The sequence below is a fragment of the Botryllus schlosseri genome, chromosome 6, assembly GCF_051294905.1.
Source record: "Botryllus schlosseri isolate E-star chromosome 6, Bs_hap1, whole genome shotgun sequence".
In the NCBI taxonomy this organism is placed as follows: domain Eukaryota; kingdom Metazoa; phylum Chordata; class Ascidiacea; order Stolidobranchia; family Styelidae; genus Botryllus; species Botryllus schlosseri.
The window spans coordinates 27,570,919-27,594,446 of NC_137241.1; the positions used below are offsets into that span (position 1 = coordinate 27,570,919).

The window sequence follows — 23,528 nt, forward strand, 5'->3', positions numbered from 1 at the left end:
CTGTAACTAGCTGTTGCTATCCTTGATGAAATGCTTAATCTCGAATTCATCTCGGATTAGGATGCAGACACGCCCGGTGACTAAACAAACCTTGGCCCAAGCCCCAGTCCAGGTCGATTTTGGATTTGGACGAATAATATCTTAACACGTTTTTCACCATCTCTAGATATGTGAATTTGAATTTCCAGCTGCCGCTTTGCCTGGGTCGAACTGCCGCGGTATTGAATTTGAATGCCAATCCGACAGCACTTGTGTACCGGCAAGTTATCAGTGCGACGGAGAGACAGACTGCAGCGATGCGTCAGACGAGGCTGGATGCAGTGAGATATTATTTGTACAATTCGACCCGCAGAAACTTTGATTTACATATTGCTACCCGTTTTACCAAGCTTTTCGCCATGCTTTTTCGGCACAATTCTTCTCAAAGTGCTTTTTAATTTACGCTGTAAAGTAGAAAGCTGTTTTCTGATTGGTTTGCATATCACTTTTGTAGGTGAAAAACAGCTGGGCTGTATCATGGTAACCGAATATGTTTTCGAAAACTGCTCCGTTTTTCGTGTCATCTGTCATTTTGCGTTGTCATGAAAATAGATCTCGCAATTTCAAGAGCATCCGTCCTAAGATTGACTATTAAAAAGTGTGACACTTCGAAAAAAAAACTACTTTTAAGACTACTTACACAGACCTTTCATATTATACTGCTGTGTGAAGTAGTTTTGGTATGTCTCAGAAACAGCTAATCGTACTTGTAATTGAGTATGTATTTATTGCATTACTTCTATTTCTACTTCTACTTGAGTAGCACTGCTGGCTGTATCGTATGTTGTGTTTTTAAAAGAAATCTATTAATGTGAATAACCATCAATTCTTTGAAAGGATTACGCGTGCTAACCGATAATCTTGGCATTCTGTGGACCAACCAACAAACGTAATTCTCCGATTCCAGTTAACCCGTAGTTCATGTTCAGTTATTACAGTTAATAAATAATTTCATCCTTTCAAAACAATGTCTTTGTTACAGAACCTCCTGTCGTCATCAAGGGCCCTACCAGAAATGTGACGGTCACCGCTGGAGAAACAGTGGTATTGAATTGCCAAGCTGTGGGCGTACCCGCCCCGATCATATCTTGGAGGTTGAATTGGGGCAATGTGGCCACCCCGCCCCGTGTTAGCATGACTTCAGCAAACGGAACTGGAGAATTGGTCATCAAGTGGGTTGTTCTGTATTTTGGGGCATATAATACTATTAGGGCTGGAAAAATCTACTCTTTGAGCGATCCGATTCCTAATTTAATATCCTAGTATCAGTTGTTTTCACGTTGTAAGAGTATCGGTAAGATGGAAAAGTTAGAATATGTAACACCAATCAAAATATTGCGAGTTCTCCACCGCAGGACTTTACAGAAAAGTCATCAAACAACAGTATATTCATATCGAAATAAATCTGAATATTTTTGGCAGATATATAGTAGAGAATCGGAAAAAAACATTGCATATCAACACAATGGTATCACCAAATGTGGCGTCACCGGCATGAAATTTTGAATAATCGAGGAAAAATATCATTTCCACTATTGTGCGTAGCGTATACGTTAGTACCTTATTTCTAGGATTATGGATACGATCATGCCCGAAACAGTACTTAGTCAGCCCCCCCCCCCAGAAAAAAAACAGGATTACAAACCAAACATGTTGGCCAAAACTTTACAAGTCTTGACGTGTCACGGAACGATAATGGGCGGCGCTGAAATGCCGATTTTTGTTATTATAAATGATGAGTCTTTTTTTTGGGGGGGGGAGGGGGTGCTGCTTCCCATATTACCAAGCGGACATGTAAGTATAGTAAATTACACCTGGTGCGAAGAAAATCTTGAAGTTGAAGGAAATCTCCCATAAAATACTCTATAATTTATTACGAAATAATTTTGAGCCCCCCTTCGAGCTTGCCCTCCCCTCTGAATTGGGGTTTTGGGGCTCGGCAGTTACAGCCCTAGATACGATTAATCGATGTTTCAAGGAATTCTGGAAAACAAGTATATAAACTATAATTCTGGTCGATAAGAGCCTATATCTCCCAGTGGAAAATAGAGTATGATATCAGTACGGTACTCAAAATATCATCTCTGCCATCCCTGATTGCAACCCTAGTGATCTAGCCTCTGCTGTGTTATTCTGTTTACGTTGCGACTGTGCTAATTTGTACAGCACTCTTGTGCAGATCAACAATGGTCTATATTTGTCGCTTGTAACGATAATATTCACAACCCTCATTATCGGTAGATGGTAAATATTTCAGCGAGAGTAAGGTAAATAAAAACGGGTCATGTGGCGGCCTGTGTGGCGCTTATAGATGGGTAGTTGGTGAAGAATTTATATATTGTGTGAATTCTGATGGAGACCCTCCCTGGTCAAATCTTGTCAAGGATGCCTGGTCAGTGGTCGTTTGCGTTCTGATTTTGACTTTACAATGATTTTATCATTGGTCCCAACCAAACGCAAGTGTTATCTGATGATTCTTCAATGCGGCTATAGCAATTCGTTTTAAGCCGACCTGTTATTTTGGTGCAATTAATTTGTCTGAAATTTCGAATCTAAGAACTCGTTCCTAGGGCTAGGTACAGACTTGGATAATTAGTTAATTCTAGTTGTCTAGAATTGTTAGAGGGAGATGCCAGTCTAGTTCACATAAGCATGTGAATAGCAAATGTTTGTGCAACAAGATTGGCTTGCCTTGCGCTACACAGCTCTCCTGTAGCATTTACAGGAAAACCAGAAATTAGATTAGAACTGGAATTGTAGCAAGGAAACATTTCACAAATTAGATTATAATTAGATTACCCGCATTTCGCCCTAATTTAGCCAAATTAAACAACTAGAATTATGTAGTTGTCTAAGTCTGATGTGCAACATATATTGCTGTAAGTGAATTTGAGATGATTTATGTAATAAAATAAGCGTGATTTACTTCGTGATCACATAAAAGGGACATATTTGGACACTTCAAATCCCTCTTACTGGTATGGTGTCATAACGAGTGATACTCCAACACTGAACTGACTCAAAGCTTCATACTCTACTCGAAATTACTCAGATACTAGATTTTCCCCATCCCATCATTCTTCAATGTTACACATTTTACTAGACAATAACCACTATGACTGGAAATAATGGAACTGAAACATTGCTATGTACACATTAAGATACATGGGTATGACTGAGTAAATAGTCATTGTCGTAGCGCACTTTAATGGTCTCTTGTGATATTTCCGTTTGACGGTATTGTTTCATAATTTATCTTTCATTGATTGAGAATGTAATGGTTGTTTACTAGTAAGGCTTGGCGGTTTTTTGACAGTGATTCATCTTTGACAGGCATGTGGAATTCACAGACCAAGGAGCTTACAGTTGCGAAGCGATAAACTCCCAAGGCAGTATATTCGCGGTTCCCGACGCTATATTAACAGTTCTACGTGAGTTATATGTTTTCAATGGAGCTGTTGTATTTATGTGTATTTACCGATGGGAGTAGGCACTTGTCCGTCTAGACATCAACCTGTCTGTGTTACTCATGGCTTTATGATTTGAAACTTAAACCTCAGTGTTGAAGGCTGCCATGTCAAGAATTATGCTTTTACATTTCCAGCTGGCCTGCAAGGGGACTGTCCTTTGGGAGAGTACGGAATGGATGTGGCGGCTTGTCGGCCTTGCTTTTGTTTTGGAGTTACAGATCAATGCGAACCTTTGGATATGGCCTACGACGAGGTACATAACTTCAAGAGATTTATCAACGTTCATGTTCTGACATGGCTGCGATTTTGTGTCTTTTATGTCTGCAATTCTCCCGACTAGAAGTGCTTACAGCCATCTGTAACACTCTGATGTAATAATTATTGCATTCCTGAGAGAATTAACGACTACCAGTCTAGTCATGTCCTTACTTGCTAGATAAGTATCATGTCTCATGCAGTATTTTTGCGTTGCACTAACTTTTAATACTTTTCCATAGGTTAACGATGAGACGTATTTGCAATGTCGGAGATTAACCTTCTACAACATATTATTATCATTACAGGCGAACAGGACATAGTTTGCACTGAAACGCATGATCTGAAGAGTGAATGTTGTGCTTGCACACACACAGAGAGCTAGAATTTACTCACCATCACAAGAAATTCAAACACCACATAGTTTTCAATACTCATATGTAGATGAGAAACAGTTGTCGAAAATTACACCATATGATGAACTCATGGCTCTCAACCTTTTGTTGTCTTGGGACCAGTAAAATTTCAAAACAAACTATGCGGGCTGGTGAACCTTCAACAAACGAAATTTAGCCAATATCTAATAACGAATAATGTATTCAACTTGAAGCAAATATTGTAAACTTCCTTTTATGAGAAATCTGCAACTGGTTTTTTATACTACACGTGTTATACCTGGTTCTATTGAAATTTCTGCAAGGTGGAGTCCAGCTAAAAACCACTATCTTGATCGTGATTCTGTTTTTGTAAAGAACTGCGATTTTGTTTGTTTTTTAGCCTTTATTATGCTGTCAAATCTTGCTAAAGCGTACTGTCGAAATTTACCATATTTTGTTGCAAAAGTGTTCTTAGCTTCTACAAGTTGACTGAACAAGTTGAGCCTTGAACCTTTAACAGCATTATGACGCATATGCCAAGTGAAAAGTAGACCATGAACTCTACACAACGACAAGATGCGTAGAAATATGTTCCAAATTTCTAAATCAATTTAGAACTCGATGTTTCATTTCTGAAATTAGTAAACAAGCATCCAACTTTTGAATTTTGCAATTGAAATATTTTAATTGTAATATATTCAGCGTGCCGTTAGTTGATAATCCATTGATGTAAAGTAAGTTCACCTTATCATTTTTTTTACTAGATCGAAGTCACGTTCGAAACTCCGGAAGATGTCAACAAAGTCGAACTGAAACCCGCGGAAGCCGAAGGGGGCGACCCAGCCCCAGCATCGGAGCCTATCAATAGCAATCAAGTCGTAGTCAAGCCTGCGGCACGCGAATTGCAACTGATCGATCTCTCGAAGAGATTTCTGGCCGCCGCCCACTATTGGAGTCTGCCCGCCCAGTTTGTAGGCGCCAAGGTACGCCGGCGCATCTTTGCACTTTGATTTTCTTCCTGAAATCGCAAGGTGCGAGGTAGTTAGGGTGGTTTGGTTATTCATTAGTATTCGTTTTCTAAGCAAAACTAGCACTCCCTGTCCCCAAAAATTTTGCTATTTTCTCAAAAGCGCAACAATTTCAAAAATCCTGTGAATGCGTATGGTCCTTCTCATCTATTGAGAGTGTTATATACCGAAATCAAAGTCTCGAGAACCATATTTACAAGCAAACCTTTACATGGCTCATGGGCAAAACAAACACATGCAAATTTTATGGTGCATTTATTGGCAAAAGCACCGAAAAATAGGTTATGCCTTACAAAAGGCAATCCACTATAAATTATTTTCAATCGAACTGGCGAACAAGCATACTAATGGAGAAAATTCGGAGCAGGATAGGGAAATACTATTATAAAACCATAGCTGTTGACTATGACTCAGTTTAAATATTACCGCTCATTACCCGGTGAGTAAAGTTACCTGGAAGGCAGGGAGCCATTTTATCTCTTCTCGATCTCGTATGACATTGATTCGAACTCCATAATAACGAATGGAAAGTCAACAAGATTATTTGAACTGCGTCAGCTGTGCTAATACCGCTAAGTGGGCATCACGTCAAAGAAATTCGGAATGATTTCGTACTAATTTTAATACAGCCGACTCTGCTTTATGCGACTAAAATGCTAAGGAACGAAACACTAGTAAAGCAGCATGTCAAAAACTTCGATTAATTCCGACACAGGCTCGCAATTTCTGTCGTTAGGTTATGACACAATAAAGTGATTGTTTGGACACAGCGAATGTGTAGCATATATATATATATATATTGAACAAAGTGGTCTGGTTAGATTTTATGTCGGTGGTCTCACAGTGAGGACTACAGCTCATTCGGCCAACGTAATTAGTCTAATTAGCCTGATTAGACAACTGGAATTATCCAAGTCTGTGTATTTGAATACATTGCCTATTTAGATCAACAGCTACGGAGGGACATTGACCTTCTCCTTTAGCTACAACAACAGCTATAACTTCGAGCCCAAGCCCACCAACTACAGTGATGTAATCATCGAGGGAGCCAACGGTCAGACACTGACTTATCACCATAAAGGAGACCACCCAGAGCCGACCGAGAAACACTTGAGAAATGTATCATTAACAGAGGTGAGCGTGGTGATTCATTGTGCTGAATACCACTGCAATCAATGTATTGGTGACGTGATACTGACCTGGTTTACCCACTCATTGTTAGGTCATAGATGGTTATAAGAATACTAGTCATGATCATCTGTTCCCTTTATATAGACCTGGCATGGTTATTTGTTCAGTATTACATCTATTATGTGCAACCCTAAGATAAAATCAACCTCTTGATTGCAGTAATTAAATGCTTGTTTTATAACGGTTCCAACCTCTTTCCTGTGTTTTATGGCCTCAATCTTTTTCTGCTCACTGCTCACTTATCAAGCTTGTGGTATCTTTATCGCCATCTCTTAAAGCCAGAGGTCATTAGTGAGGAAGTAGGCTGAATTTAGTCTTCCAAAGTTCTCAAGTAGTTTTTATCTATTTTTATTACTTGCCGAGTTGCTTTTGTTTGTACACTACTCCATATCAACAGTTTTGATGGAAAAAAATTGCGAACCAAAGTTTTTTAACATAGCAGTTTTGCGATGCAATTTGATAACTTCTGTGATAGAATTAGTCAGCGGGCAGGCCTAGCTAGGCTCCGGTAGGCTGTATAGTTCAAATCTTTTGCTCTGAGGATCGAATTTGCCTGCAAACACTTGAGCGACAATGTCCCTTGTCCATCGATCGAAAATTCAACTTGGGCTTTAGTCTTTGCATTTGTGGCAACCGTTTGCATTTTTGCCCCACCCCCAAATCTCCCTTTTTTCTTGCGAAATCGCCCCCCAAGCGGTGAATCGGCGTACTTTGAGAACTGCTGGCCTAGAGGTTTCATTGCCAAAATTTGAAAAATGCGGATAAGTGAATGTAGAAAGAATCGTCTAAATGGCTAAAATATTTCTTCGTGCTTTCCGATGAAGGTGACTATGTGGTGTGGAGTCTCTGGGCAGACACATTTCTATTTTTATTCACAGCCGTAATAATACATAGCTAGAATTATTGCAGGATTTGTTTCACAGCTTGCAAATACGAGAAGCCTCAGAAGCATATAAACATCAGGCTGATATAGCGCCGTTTTCACCACCACATTACGATTGAATTATATTTGTAGCGGGTCTAAATGTCTCGATTTTTCTGCAGGACAACTTCAAGAAAACGGATGGGGAGGATGTAACCCGCGAAGAAATGATGGGAGTACTCAACGATATCGATAAGATACAAATCAGAACCGTTTACGATAACAGCATGTTGAGCACCGGGTAGGTTATGGTATTTTTCATGATGTGCGAATATTCACACTCAAACCTGTTCCAAGTGCCCAAGCTCGGTTATTCAGGATCGTTGCAAACGTATAATATAATTTTAATGTCCAATCTTCTCGTGTGTATTCCTATTGTATATATTCAAATATTTTGATGGATCAGTGACCTTTATTGCAGTTTTGAATTAAAAAAGTCAACGTGGAATTCATACTGAAATTGTAGGCATGGCATATTCACTGCAGCTCTACACCTACGGACCTAAAGACCGAATCGGCGCTGAATTATATGCTCTGTATATTCATATACAAAAATGCCTACACCAATTCTCGGTCTAATCAAGGGCCTTGAACTACCTCGTCATTTTGTGTAATCACGTTCTCTTCAGCCTTGGAGATGTGAAAATGACAGTGGCTTCGTCTGCGTCAGGGCAGCCCGGTAGTAGTAGCAGCAGCAGCGGAACCCATTCCGATTCTGACGGATTGGATTCGCACGCTGATATGGCGTACGCTGTGGAGAAGTGCGAATGTCCGGAGGGCTACTCTGGCTTGTCGTGCCAGGTAGGATTTTCTTTCATCTGTTTTCATAATCTGTAAACAGTAGCATGGGGGTGAAATATCTCGAGCTGTATGGTCCGTGGGCTGGATTTGATCCAAAATGATTTGTGAGACATAATGGAGCAGTTTTGAGCTTTTGGCAAGTTTCTATACAGATTTAATCCATATTTAGCTATCACATTGACTACAGGGTTGGAGTTGAAAGGAGCATTTATCAACCTACATTAGCAATCTACAAGCTTTTTGAGGACTTTATATAAATAACTCCGTACATATAAACGACGGCTAACTGTGGGGAATTATAACCACACTAAAAGCTAAATAAGAAATTTGTTGTGGAATAAGTTTTATCAAAAATTTTCATGCGCAAGGTCGCCGAACGCGTGTTTTACCGTTTTTGATGCTCGAGCCGCGCGCAGACTATGAGCTAAAGTCGAAACCTATATTGCAGAAAACTCTTAAATTTCAGGTTATTGAATATATTTCGTCAAAAATATTCGATCGCAAAGTCAGCGTATGCATATTTCGATATTTTTGTCTCTATTCTTAACCCGCTTGAGCTAGCCTTTAACCTTTAAAACTCTGGGCTAAATTAGACAGCGATATGTCGGTCTACACAATTTTTCTCTGCGATACGCTGGTTGCACAATTCTGACCTAAATCATCGCAGTTTTGGGATTCTAATTTTTCAAAATTATATCTTTTTTTGTTGATTGGCCATGCCTACCATAATAAAAGTAAAAAAAGTTGTGTTTCTTTGCCAGTACTGCGAGCCCGGCTGGGTGAAAGTAGTGGACACCCCGACTAGAATCGAATGCCGCCGAGACAACGGGGAGGAGCCCGAACCTCCCTGTCCCCAGGGCTACGTCGGCCGGGACTGTCGTTTTTGCGATTCCGGCTACGAAATGTACGACGGTGTCTGCGCCCAAGTCAGACCTGATTTCCTCGACTGTTCCCCGCACGGGACCAACACCTCCACCAGCGACCGGTGTGTTTGTAAAGAGAACGTCCAAGGCGACAGATGTGACCAGTGTAAAGATGGATTTTTCAATTTGAACGAGCTTAACGCCGATGGATGTGCCAGTTGTTTTTGCTTTGGGATTACGGACGATTGCCAAAGCTCGCAGTCTTATCGATCCAAGGTAAGGATTAGGGTACTTTGGCTACTACTTTTTTCCTTGTTTGGAATTGACAAGTTTGGAAACTGTTTTTGCGCATTTAAAATAGGATTTCAAAACTGCAGTGCATCAGCTAGTCTTACAAATTGATCAGATCAGTATATTAGTAATATATATAATCAGTATTCAGTATAACGGTAATAAAATACAAGAATGCACAACAAATTCTCTAAATAATCTGGTACCTTTTCTTTACAATATCTATTGCAAGAATACATATTTGAACATGTGAGAATTTCGAGTACCTCTTGTCAGGAGTTATCAGCACACTAAACGGATTGAAACAGATAAAACTCTCCTGTATCATTCTCAGGAAAATCAGAAATTAGATTAGAATTTGAATTAAAACGTAGAAACGTTCTGCGAATTAGATTGGAATTACATAATATTATTACCGGTATTTCAGATATTAATCAGATGATTCTCATTCTCATGGATAAGCCAGCTTTTTGAATTCTGACTCGAATGTGAATATGTAGGTGTTTTTTGAATTCCTTTCAGTTTGGCAAACATTTTCTCTTAAGCTTGTTCCCGATTACACCGACGGCGGCGGATTCGTGCTGATGAATGGTGGCCGGTCCGGCCGTATCTTGAACGACGTTCGGGAAATCAGCACGTCCGGAAGACGCGCTCTGCTTGTCGACCTCCTGTCCCAACCTCGTGACGTGTTCTACTGGGTGCTGCCGTCGACGTTTCTAGGAGATAGGCTCACGTCGTACGGCGGATACCTGCGTTACACCGTCGAGTTTCATCAGGGCGAGAATGCCAGGGCGATAAACAGCGCAGACGTGAAAATCACCGGGAACGGAATCACGGTTGAACACAGAGAGGATTCTCAGCCTAGTAGCGGAGTTTCGAAATCGTGCAGTGCTCAATTCGTTGAGGTACGTTGGTTATTTGATCGTTGCTTGCTTTCGATGAGACATATGTTTTTTTGGATGCTGAATCTAAAAATTTAAGTTGACAAGGTTGAAGCCACAGATTCGCTTCTGACCAGTTTATCTTGAATTTCTTCATGCGTGTGCACTAAATTTTATGGCGCACACGTAAGTTTATTATTAGAATTTCACTGGGTACCCCATGACATTGTCATATTGCCTCAAAAGGGTGCACGTCAAATATGACTCAGCTTCTTGGAGGTACAGAACTTCAATATACAGTTGAATAGTATATTGATATTGAAATGAACCCGAATATTTTTGGCTGACACTCGTCAGGGGTAATCTAGCTACCTAGCTAAACTAAACTAAACTAGCTACCTCCGGTTAGCTGCTAAAAGTATCGAGGATGCATGCAAAGCCATAATACTGTCGTTGGTGATATCAGGTTTTTCAATGGAAATGGTCTGCTTTTCAGGGTAAACTAAAATTGCATTGACAAGCTACAGAAGATCCAAAACATTGCGGCTTGTTTGGTAACTCGGTCAAGGAAGTGTGATCACGTAATGCCCGATTCTTAGATCCCCCCATTGGCTTACAAAATATAGGTCTGAATAAAAGCTTCCTCGGTATGTCTTGAAATGCATGGAGGGAAGTGCACCAGCGTATTTTTGTGAGCTAATCACAATCTGCAATCCCAGAAGGCTGTAACGTTCGCAGTCGCAGAAACTATTGTCAGTTCGAAGAGTACAAACATGGGCCTACGGCAGGAGAACCTTTTGTTCCTTTGCTGCCATTCCGTGGAACAATCTTCCAGTTTTTATCAGATTTATAAATGTTTTCAAGCGCAAAATCAAAACCGTTTATTTCACACCAGCGTTCGACATACAGTACCGGTAGCGTTGGTTCTGCCCTACAACTATTGCCTCTTGTGTACAGCGCCCTAGTGTAATAATGATATATTGGTATATTCGGTGCTCTATAAATTATTTATTATGTGACCCCTCAACCAAATCTACTCTCTGAAATTACTTTAATTTTCGCCTTTCACTGTAAGTAGTTTTGACATTTCTGGTGAATTGCTTCCAACTGTAATGCAGTAGAAATGATTGATGTCACTTCTACTTCTGCTCGAATTGCAACGCTGACTACTTTTACCATCTCCTTTTAGAACCGCTGGGTACACGCAAACGGGTCACCAGTACAGCGCAGCGAATTCATGAAGGTGTTGGCCGATGTGGACAGTATACTCGTCAGAGCCACATACGCCACTGCGATGGTGAACACTTCGTAAGTATCTAGGATTTTAAGCATCTAGACTAGAACCTGACGGAGTTCTGGACTGATGCCGATAAAACCAATAACTAGCGCGTCCCCGAAAACTCCGATATTATATTCTGATATTCACAAAGGATGCCGCATCTAAAGGCGCGTTTTCAAATAACTTTGTAACCATTGCGATGCTTGAGCGCGAAACAAACTAGAAAGACAGTATCTGGACAGCTTTATGATGCTACCATGTTGAGACGCTTTGGAAACTGTATATATTTCAGCTCTGATCAAGATACTTTATGTACAATCTGTTTTATTTGTAGAATTTTCGACATGTCGCTGGACACAGCCGATTCTACGGACGGATCTGGTTCCAGGGCTGTCCAGGTGGAGGAATGCGTGTGCCCACCTGGCTATACCGGGACGTCTTGCGAAGTGATAATTTGCCTTTAAAGTTTTGCTAGGAACCTGTTTACTATGTGTGTTCTCTCTTCAGGACTGCGCCGACGGTTATTACAGATCGAGCAATTCTCCTCATTTGGGAACGTGCAGCAAATGCTCTTGTAACGGCCACGGTACTGTGTGTGATAAGGACACTGGAAAATGCCTTGTGAGTATTTTAGACGCGGTAAACTTTTTCATTTACCCACCATCGGGCAACGTCTAACTTCCCAGATACACAGCTTCAATATGAAATTGAATAATAAATATTATTGGGCATTGAGCCTTAGCCTATGGTACGCTTTCAGTATTCGAATTCGCAAAATTGGTGATAAAATTTTTAATATGTAAAGCTTTTTGAATTTTCTAGCTGATGATTTCCCTCGATGAGTGTCATCTCGCGAAGATGTGTGTTTATTTCAAATGTGAACATGTTGTTCCCAACAAATTTTATTCATACCAACTACTGAACTGGACGTTGGCGATAACATGTATTGCATGAGCCTACTCCGGCACTCATTGATGCAGTCCATTTCAGAATTTGATATAGCTCTCTACCGATTATCTGCTTCTGAAAATTCTTGTGCTAATATATTATTAGGGAGAGGAGGCCAAGATGAGACACTTTTCTGATATTTCAACGCCACTCGAAGAGTATTGCCTTCTGATGATTAATTTAGGTACCAATGGAAAGCCTGTGATCTGTACTATTCATGACTATGTCTTGAGCTATATTGAACAACATACTTATGGATTTCTTGGCCCTCAAAATTCCTTGCTCAAATGTCTCAACTTACCCCCAGGTGAGGGTAAGATGAGACACTGCGTTCAAGATGATACACCAAACAATTCTTGCTCATTACACCACCAATTCATCCCAAATGATGAATCAACTAGTAACATCGTGAATAAAATATAAAAGTCATGAAATAATTCACTTTTAAAAAGAATTTGTACATCATACACGAATTTAAATGACACCGAAAACCGATTATCCATGGGATGCAGCAACGATGAGAGTTTCATTATAATTTTGTCTTGTAATGTCACATCTGGTCCACTACTAGATGAATAATCTATTATGCGCGCCTTGAACAGTAAATTTTGAATATTATGAATCTTTCAATGGAAAAACCCTCCGATACCCATGTCTCAACTTACCCCCATGGCTTTGTCTCATCTTACCCCCACACCTGAATTATCGTATAAACGTCAATAAAAAAACTTCTGTTTACTACTTTTCAGAGGTAAGTGCATGATTACACTGCTGATATTACACTCTACCAGCTCCATTAATGTTGTTTTATAATATGAAGTACTATGATAGGTATGCCCTCACAAACACGAATTCACATAACTGACATAGACTGTGAAAATACAGTTTTCGGCATTTTACTGCTCAACCTCAAATCTGTTAGCTTTGTTAATATGGTAGGACTAAGAATGACATTATGGGAACAACATAGTTGAAGGAATCTGTCTATCAGAAAATTGTTGTATGAACAAATTGCATGTCTCATCTTGCCCCGTGTCTCATCTTGGCCTCCTCTCCCCCTATCCAAGAATTCATCTAAACAACAGCGCATACATAGGATCTTTCTTCAAATTCCACAATTTCTGTGACATTTCCAATGTTTACTCCCACCAGGACTGCGCAAATTATACGACCGGCGACAGATGCGAAAGGTGCATGGACGGATTTTACGGCGACCCGAGACTGGGCACCCCGACGGACTGCGCCCCGTGTCCGTGTCCCGGGCTGCCTTCCAGTTCGGAAGAAGTGAAAGTGGCCACTTGCGTGATGGACATCGACGGCTTGCCGACTTGCGAAGAATGTCCCCCTGGACAAACCGGGAGAGCGTGCGACAGGTAGTGGTGCTATAAGAGTATGGATAACGTGGGAAGCTCAAATATGTACCTTTTATGGGACCGCAAAGATAATAATGCCAGTTCTAAAATTCGTCTATTGAATTTGGTAGATTTTCAACAGTGTATATTTAATAGGGATGTTCAGAAATGGCTTTTTTTCAAATTATACTGGCTACTGAGATAAAAATGTTAGGTTACCTAATTTAAGCCTACACCCCAATTTCGGTTCAATTCCAATCAGTAGCTTCCTTGCTACAGGAGAAGAAAGTTTCTATTTTTTATAAAAATAAATGAACAAAAATTTGAAAATTTTCTGTTCACTCCATGAAAGTGTTGGGTTGTCTATAGAAACGATGTTCACCAGATTTGATTCAATTCCAAATTGTGGAAGCGGAGTTATTGCCGTCGAAGAATTTGAATTTGAATAAAATAGTATTTACGGGGGGCACCACTATAATAAATAATTAAAGAATTGGTCACCATAAATACTATTTTATTAATAATCCAAATTTTTCGACGGCAATAACTCCGCTTCCGCCGGTTGGAATTGAGCCACATTTGATGAACATCGTTTCTATAGACAACCCAACACTTTCATGGAGTGAACAGAAAATTTTATTTTATTTTTATATAATAAATAGAAACTTTCTTCACCTGTAGCCATGCGGCTACTGGTTGGAATTGAACCAAATTTGTGTAGGCTTAAGTTAGGTAACCTAACAGCTTTATCAAGTAGCCAGTACGATTTGAGAAAAAAAAGTCATTTTTGAAGAGCTGTACTGTGCATATTCTTCAGAAGGCCTTGAATGCGCCTGCGCCACTAGAGTAAAATTACACTTGTGCGTGTAAATCACAGCATAATTTCTGCAATTTCTATTCTTCAGTTTCAATCATCTTTACCCCTGCTCTGCAACCCTTGTCAATTCTTCATCTACCGCAATTCTGTAATCTGCCGTCGTCATGTACTTCATTGGAATAACAATGTGATTGTGTTACTGAAAGTTTAAAAATTTGGTCCAATCTCGCCTTTGGGGGCAGGTTGCTCCCTGGATTACGTGTGTATTTACCAGTTTCTATAATCTAATGCTGAAATACACGGAATTCAATCAAAATTTCGAATTTGGTTAACTGCAATTACCGACGTTCGCACCTCGAGTCACTCGAAAATCTCCGAGCGCGATATATTTGGCAATATGAATACATTGTTTGTTGCCCATTTTCGGTAGTCGATTAGTGAGCCGATTTCGATTTTATGATGTTTACGAGCGTTTTTTGCGTCAAGGTGTCTGGACGGGTCTCCCGTTTCCCGTCACCCGTCGGGGTTGACGAGCTGTCGAAACCAGGAAGCGTGCCACTGCGATTTGAACGGGTCTGTGGACGGTACGTGCGACGAAGCCGGGCAATGTAACTGCAAGGTATGCGAAAGTTAAAAATTTTGAATTTGTTTAAAAATTTGAGATCCAAATGTGACTTTAAACTCGTACTGGCTGCTGAGACTACATTTTAGATGAGATGTAGGGCAGCGTTAAATGTTCACATGCATGAATCAATATCTGAACCGTTATCAGCTGCAGTTGGTTTTGTTACAAAGCCGAGATGATTCTGACAAATGTTGATACCTCAGTAGTTGATATTGATTTTAATTGGTCACACCTCACTATGTGTATGACTAATGGGGCAAGTTTGTGTTGCACTAAATTGCACCTAGTTATAACAAAAGTTAGTACAAAACACCGTCCTTGTTATAAGCACCATAACTGGATTTTATTATTTATTAAAATATGCAATTGAATAGTATATTGATATTCATATTGAAATGAACCAGAATATTTTCGGCTGACACTCGTCAGGGGTAATCGTCAGCAACTAGTAGAGAATTGGAAAGAACATTGTATATCAACAATCGTATCACAAAATATGACATCACCAGAATGAAATTTCGAATGAGAGAGCATTCAATGTACTATTTTTAAGTGATACACGAACTCCTTTTGTTGACAGAGTTTTGGTTGGTTTATTTGTCAACAAAAGGATTTTGTGTACCACTTAAAAATAGTACATTGAATGCTCTCTCATTCGAAATTTCATGCTGGTGACGTCATATTTTGTGATATGATTGTTGATATACATTGTTCTTTCCAATTCTCTACTGGTTGCTGACGATTACCCCTGACGAGTGTCAGCCGAAAATATTCTGGTTCATTTCAATATTAATATACTATTCAATTGTATATTGAAGTTCTGTACCTCCAAGAAGCTCTTCAAATATTAATATATGATAATTAATCTCACAAAGTCAAAATCAATGTTTGAACTTTTTGAAAGCTTGTGATTGATTTACCTCGTGTTAAATCGGAAAATAATAGTTTCAACTCGTGGACAAATTTTGCGTTTAGCGGTGTTTTCTGTTTTTACTTTAAAACTCCAGGCCAGCACCGCCGGGTTGAAGTGTGACGAGTGCAAGCCGAGCTACTTCTACTTCAGTATCGAAAACACGGAAGGGGGCTGCCTGCCTTGCTTTTGCATGGGCGTCACGACGCAATGCGCTTCCTCTCAGTATGTGAGGAAAACGGTAAGATTGTAGTTGGTTAGCTATGTAGCTTATAACAACAACATGTGAATGTGGCTATTATATTATACAGTTTCTTTACTGTTCTTGCATCATCTCAGTGTCGTATCCAGAGGTTTTCAAAGTGTTTGCTACTCGATTAGTTGTAGAACTAGCGCTATGATTTACACACACCCTTGACTCATCCCCTGAAGCTTGAATCAGAACAGGCATGGGCCATGAATTCTGCCATTGGCAAACACTTTGTTGAAAAATTTTGTTAGTGCGAAAAATTACCTAGACGAAAGCTTTTTCGTCGCCGGGAGAGGTCATCATTCATGCTTTCTTTTGTATGCCTTGGAGTAGACTTTTGTTACAACCTAGTTTGTGCTAACCCTCTAAAAATCTTTTGTACTTCACCAATACACAGTGAAACTGATTATGATTTTCCCGATGATATTTGTATGTAGCATTCACAAAAATATGTTCAGATTCAATCGGGTTTTGCTGACGGCGCAGACGGATTCTCCATCACGAATCAACGCAGAAGTCAATCGATATGGACGGGATTTCAATCCACACCATCCAAAGCGTCACTCTCTTTTGTCAACATGAGCAGACTGCCGGAAGATATCTACTATTGGTCGCTACCGGCTGCGTATCTTGGCGATAAGGTGACTAAAGCAGTTCATTTTGAAATTAAAAACCTATTTCAGTGAAATTGTGGCTATCGACACGGCCGTTAGGTCATAAAGCCACCTTGTCACGTTACGCGCAGACTTGTACAAACTACCAATCTCGTTAGTTGACAATAGACTAACTATCGGACTTTTGAGTAGTTCTAGTTCTAGTTGCGGATTTTGAAAATCGAGTAATTCTAGTTCTAGTTACGGATTTCAAAAATTGAGTAGTTCTAGTTCTAGTCCCATTTCAAACTTGTAATGATGTTTAAGTGGATAGCCTATCCGATTCCAATAAAATAAACGTTATAAGTTGCTATGTAATTGAATCTAATTGGTTCCACTTTACTTAGATAGTTGCGGATTATAAAAAGTGGTTGGTTCTAGTTCTAGTTGCAAATTTCGAAACGTGAGTAGTTCTGATTGCGAACTTTGAAAAGCGAGTAGTTCTGGATCTAGCCTCGTCGCGAATTTTGACATACGATATAGTTCCAGTTCTAATTCTAGTTGCGAATTTTGAAAAAGTCTGGTGATACGGTCACATGTAGGCCTATATGTCATAAATATGGATAAGGTACATGTTGTGAAACATTTAATTCAATCATATGTTTAACAATATATTTGAATACAACATGAATATTTTATACATATATCCTATCTCGTTAATATGGTTCAACTCTAAGTGTCGAATTTGTTGCAATCCGTTTACCATCTCTTTTCAAGGTCGTCTCGTACGGCGGAGATTTGTCATATACCATTTCGTACACCTCGGGTTTAAGCAGTGTAGACGTATCACATCCCGACGTTATGATCGTTGGTAATGACATCACGTTGATGGCGAGTTTTGACGGGCAAATTCGTCCTGGAACGCCGACTCAAAGACAAGTCACCTTCACTACTGTGAGTGTTAGCCTATTACACTTTCCACTGGTGATATGTGATTGTAAAAGTGTGATGTGTTCATCTTTTAGTGATACCAACAAATTTTTACATGAAAAAACTTTATTTTAACGAAATCTGGCCCTATGAAGAATTCCAGTAGTTACATTACGGATTATAATAAAAATATTTTTTAAAAATGACACACCGTGTTGCTTCATTCTGACAATGTTGTCTACTTCACAATTTTTTATCATGCGCTTCTTGATATAATAACCATGCAATGCCCACGCAGTCTTGCTTCAGTTGGGATATCGCGGCACGTTGATCATAACACCATGTCAACCTATTTGTCTCATTTGACCGTTTATGATTCAAAATGAGCAGACAATGGGCCGTCTACAACGGTAGGCTTATAAAGTAGGCTGCAAGCTGTGAAATGTCAAATGATAAGTTCACACACAGTGCAAAATCTACGATACAAACGAAATGCAGGTTGCAAAAAAGTTGCAACTTTGTAAAAAATTTGACATTTTTTGACCTAACGCTACAATTTCGACCTAATTTTGACTTTTTTACCAGGCCACTAGCTAAAACGGTTCAGAATCACCCGCAAAGATAGCGCGACCCAATGAAGGACAGATTTAAGTTCAACTGTCTGATTTCATTCTAGCCGCATTGGAAACGCGCAGACGGTCAGCCCGCCACGAGAGAACATCTTCTCATGGCCCTCGCTGACCTTGACGCGATACTGATTCGTGCCACTTACTCGACTTCCATGGTGGACAGCACCATCGGAAACATTTCCATGGAAACGGCGACAGAGGATGAGATCACCGGGGCCGAGTTTGCGTACGATGTCGAGCAGTGCACTTGTCCCGACGGATACGAAGGCTTGTCTTGTGAGGTTAGTGAATTTTTTTATTAATATTTACCATTTTCGATGAAACTGGCTTAGTGGCTAGTTATGGCCAATAACTATAAAACCTAGCAGCTTCACCGATTATCTCGATATATTCACCCGATATTCAAAAGATATGGCGTCTAGTTTTAGGCAAAACTCCTTAAAAACAATATATTGAGTAGTGAGTACTGTATGTTCCTTAAAACGTTAATTTTAGTTTCAAATCCGTTCTGCTCGAAGATTTTTGAATAGTATATTCATTATGCATATTGGAATGAACCCGAATATTTTCGGCTGACAGCCTGACACTCGTCAGGGGTAATCGCAGGGTTGTACAACCAAGTCACAAGGCTCCGAGTCACAAGTCAATCTCACTTTTTTAGTTTTGACTCGAGTCAAGTCGAGTCATTTTCAATTCGTCACCGAGTCAAGTCCAAGTCATAGAGCAGAGGGTCGAGTCCGAGTCCAAGTCATTGTGTTGACTGCTCAGTTTCCAGATAAAGTCTTGTTAAACCCACTGTTATAACTCTGTTTGGTGATATCGAATGGTTCACATTTATAATATACTAATTTTCCTCACTTTTAATAGTTTCTGGTCGCAATTTCAATTACCAGTACCAAGAGACGAACTCCCAATAGGGTGTTTACTTTACTATTCTTCGAAATTACAGTGAATCGTCGGTCTTGGTCGTCTGAGTCTCGAGTCATATGACTTGGTTCGAGTCATGCGCAAATGATTCGAGTCCAAGTCGAGTCAATACACATATTGACTCAAGTCAAGTCGAGTCATTTCGGTATTTTGAGAAAATGACTCGAGTCTGTCTCGATTAGTTTGATAAGTCTGCTAGTTGTTCATCTCTTGATTCCCAACCTCTACTGATCCTGGATTATATCACCCTGATTTCAGGATTGCGCTTCTGGTTATACGAGAGAGAGCAGCGGCATTTACCTTGGGATTTGCAAGCCGTGTCAATGCAACGGCAGAGCGGAAACTTGCGATTCCGAGACTGGAGATTGCGTGGTACGTCGCACTGATTCATGACATTGCATAGCATTCGTAATCAATCGTTTTATAGGATTGCGTCGATAACACCGCCGGACCGAGATGTGAAATGTGTGCGTCTGGGTTTTACACCATGTCCACGGACGCGGACGGTTTAGACTGCAGGCCCTGCGCTTGCCCTGGCACTGGTAGCAACAGGTGAAACTTTTAAATTTATTTATTTGTCCCATTCATTTTTGGGTGTTTCGCGACGAGTTTTATGCACTTGTACATTCTAGCTGTATTTTTAGTTTTTTGAGATGCTGGATTTTTTTAACGATACACAATGCACATTGAGGGCTAAGTTGTAGGGTCCGACACATTTTTTCGTCGCCCGATTTGGCCTTCACAGCAATAGATTTGTACTATTTACTGTACAAGTACACCTATGCACACGCTGATTGATTCTCTCATGAAATTGATAGTATTGCGTCCAAAAATCACTTTTCGCTTGACAATATTAAATACGAAAAAAAATAGTATTTCTGCATCAAAACCGTAGAAGTCGCAGTGAGTTGGTGAGTGTGCGCAGACTCGTCAAAAATTAGTGGTAACATTGGTTGTGACATCATAGCTGGTGAAACGACTGTTCACTGAAGCACTGCGTTGGGCTAGTTCTGTGCCCGTTTGTTCAATTGTCTTGCATTCTTCTTAGCTTCTCCGACACTTGCGAGTTTGTGTCGGAAACCAGACGACTGAATTGCACGGCTTGCCGGCCAGGATACGGTGGCGACAGGTGCGAATTCTGCGTAGATGGCTATACCGGTAACCCCCGGGAGCCGGGTGGTAGCTGCCAACGTGTGGAAGGTAGGCCCGGGGTCTTTGCTAAATCATTTTTGATTTTAAATAAACATCATCTACAGATCCTGAATCGCCGCCGTCGGTTACTGTGACGCCCAGCACTCTACGGGCTACGCTTGGTGGTGTGGCGAAGTTGAGGTAAGTTTTCTATGACTTTTTGTGCCGTCGTAGGCAGGGTTGTAATGACTTGAGTCATGACTCGACTCGAGTCCGTCTCGAGTCGCGATACTTGACTCGAGTCATTTTCTCAAAGTACGGAAAGGACGCGACTCGAGTCAATTTGGGTATTGACTCGACTTGGACTCGAGTCACTGAGCATGACTCGGACCAAGTCATATGAGTCCAGTCTCAGATTGCCAAGACCGACTTTTCGTTGTAATTTCGAAGAATAGTTTAGTAACCACACTGTTGGGATTTCGTCTGTTGGTACTGGTACTTGAAAATGCGACCAGAAACTGCTAAAAGTGAGGAAAATTAGTATATTTCATATTCGATATCACCAAACAGAGGTATAAAAAGTGGTTTCATCAAACTCGGACTCGACCATCTGCTCGCTGACTTGGACTCGGACTTGACTCGGTGGTGATTCAAAAATGACTCAACTTGAGAAATTGACTCGAGTCAACGGAAAATCGCGACTCGAGTTGTTACAACCCTGTTGCGTGGCCCTCCTATTGTTTCCCAGTCGAGAGAAAATACTTTTAACTACACAACCAGAGTTGCAGTGGACATAAATCAAAAATTAATGCATGCTATGCACCTCTGCTTTTTAGATGCACCGCACAGTCAGCTACTGAGGTTGACATAACTTGGAGACGTACAAACGGGGAACCGGTGACCGGCATCATTGAACGAAATTCGGACGGATCGTCATTAACGATACGCACGTTAACTCGTAGCGATGTCGGCGGATATGAATGCGTCGCTACCAGCAGCGCTGGGTCTGGCCGAGGCAGTGCGTTAATCAGTCTGGCACGTGAGTGGATTGGAACTTGGCCATGTTTGCGTATGTGACGTCGAATTACCGACGTTTGTTTTCAGCGAGCCGAGAGAAGATGGTGGTCAGAGTGGAGAAGCCGACCACGCGACGATTGCTGGAAGGGAGTAACGTTACTTTTGTGTGCACGGCAGAGAGCGTGGTGAGAAATAAGTTCTGCGCCTAATAACGGGAAATAGCGCATCAGATTTTCTGATTCACTAAAATTTTGGAAACTACTTTGCGTCGCAGTCGAAAGGTTGCGACTCTTGAATGGGTCCTCTTCATACGGGACAATTTTTCAGATTTGGGCCAATTTCGTGTCATTGTCTTGATGATGTCATGTTGAATTTGTGACATCACTTTGTCGGCAAATTCAAGTCTCCCTATTTTTATTACGGAAGGGAATTATTTACAACTGAAGTTTTGAAGAAAAGCTGTTGCAAAATCGTCGTGTTAAGTGCAGTCTTGAAAGAATGTAAACCGAGTCTTGAAAACGTTTCGGTGACATCTGGAATCGACACTTTTATAAAAATCCGCCAACCTAGTTTATTTTTCTTGTACAATTACATTGAGATTACACCATGACATGACATCATGTTTAATGATACGATTGTTGATGTACAATTCTTTTCAATTCTCTACTAGTTACTGATGATTACCCTTGATGAGTGTCATCCAGAAATATTCGGGTTTATTCCAATATGAATCTATATTTCAATGATATACTGAACCACTAAAATTCAGGACTAAATCCGTTAACATTAACCGCTCACGAGGGAATATTTTATAATATTCTGAATGCCAAAACCTTGAAGCCGTATCTTCATCTATCCAGATGAACAGTTACATCATCTACTGGTCTAAACGAGACGGTGCATTCGCCCGCGGGCGTGCCACAGAATTCAACGGGATACTACGCATCACGGACTTGCGTCTGGAAGACTCCGGTATCTACGTATGCACCGGGTCTAACATGTATGATATCGATAAGAAGACGGCCGAACTTATTGTAGTCCAAGGTTAGTTTGACGGCGGCGCCAATCTCGGTGGCAACACTTGTCGGCACGTGGTTTGGTAGAAATGAATTTAGCTGCACTTTCACTGGGTTCTGTTTCTGTAACGCTGGAACTCATCGATATATGTATGTGCAGTGTTCACCGTATCAGAAGTAACAAGAGGTAGATTCTGGTGTGCGGTCGTGTTTTCATAAATATTTACTAATATTTTTAGCTATTTTTTGGATATGCTATGTTTTTAATCTTGAAACCAGTCTTGATCTTAACATTGATTGGAGCAGTGGTTCCCAACACATGGCTCAATACCCAAATTTGGGTGGCCTGATTGTTTTTTTTGGTTTCTCGTTTTCAGGCATTTTGTTTCTGAGGTGAAAAAATACCAATCAATATATTTTAAAACGTGAAGATATCACAAATCTTGAAAATATGTACAACGTGGCCCGTATTCAAGCTTACGTGAATTTAAAAATTTAAGCGCTAAAAATATATAATGAGTATTTGTTTGGGTCACAAGATTTTACTAATCTCAAATATGTTTTTTAATGGGTTGGCTTAAATATGTGCTGGGAATCACTGGATTAGAGCACTTCTTTGAAATTTGAATGATTGAATTCTGATTCTGTTTTCGTAAATGTCGATACAATCTGTTGATTTACACATTTTGATGATTTCTTCGATAGCTTTAATTGAAGGAAGTTTGACGTTTTGATTTCACAAGTACCTTGCTAAAACGAGCTATGATGTTTGATGTTGCATGATCTATATTGTGTGCAGATTTCTTTTGCATATATATTCCACAATCTTGAGTTTACAATGTTAATAATCGCATAGCATATTGAGTTGTATTAGATTGCATACATCTGATTTGTGTGTTGGTGATATCACTTTTCTGTTAATGAGCAATTTGTAAGGTATATTGATCGTGCTTCATTTTTGCTACTTATATTTGTCCGGTAGTACT

At 40.2% G+C, this 23,528-nt stretch overlaps 1 protein-coding gene across 1 annotated transcript in view; it reads left to right on the forward strand.

The window, feature by feature from the left end:
- Positions 1-23,528, forward strand: part of LOC145441951 (basement membrane-specific heparan sulfate proteoglycan core protein-like) — an 82,889-nt gene that overhangs the window by 31,538 nt on the left and 27,823 nt on the right. The window contains exons 10-35 of the mRNA XM_080319904.1: positions 189-320; positions 1,022-1,211; positions 3,373-3,470; positions 3,644-3,762; positions 4,906-5,124; positions 6,115-6,303; positions 7,405-7,523; positions 7,912-8,083; positions 8,845-9,222; positions 9,783-10,142; positions 11,308-11,426; positions 11,732-11,843; positions 11,905-12,018; positions 13,498-13,718; positions 15,001-15,133; positions 16,147-16,290; positions 16,758-16,940; positions 17,670-17,846; positions 18,499-18,732; positions 19,637-19,750; positions 19,806-19,930; positions 20,427-20,578; positions 20,635-20,710; positions 21,346-21,548; positions 21,614-21,711; positions 22,387-22,570. Coding sequence (XP_080176030.1) covers positions 189-320; positions 1,022-1,211; positions 3,373-3,470; positions 3,644-3,762; positions 4,906-5,124; positions 6,115-6,303; positions 7,405-7,523; positions 7,912-8,083; positions 8,845-9,222; positions 9,783-10,142; positions 11,308-11,426; positions 11,732-11,843; positions 11,905-12,018; positions 13,498-13,718; positions 15,001-15,133; positions 16,147-16,290; positions 16,758-16,940; positions 17,670-17,846; positions 18,499-18,732; positions 19,637-19,750; positions 19,806-19,930; positions 20,427-20,578; positions 20,635-20,710; positions 21,346-21,548; positions 21,614-21,711; positions 22,387-22,570 — 4,365 coding nt within the window. The remainder of the gene's footprint in view (positions 1-188; positions 321-1,021; positions 1,212-3,372; positions 3,471-3,643; positions 3,763-4,905; positions 5,125-6,114; positions 6,304-7,404; positions 7,524-7,911; positions 8,084-8,844; positions 9,223-9,782; positions 10,143-11,307; positions 11,427-11,731; positions 11,844-11,904; positions 12,019-13,497; positions 13,719-15,000; positions 15,134-16,146; positions 16,291-16,757; positions 16,941-17,669; positions 17,847-18,498; positions 18,733-19,636; positions 19,751-19,805; positions 19,931-20,426; positions 20,579-20,634; positions 20,711-21,345; positions 21,549-21,613; positions 21,712-22,386; positions 22,571-23,528) is intronic.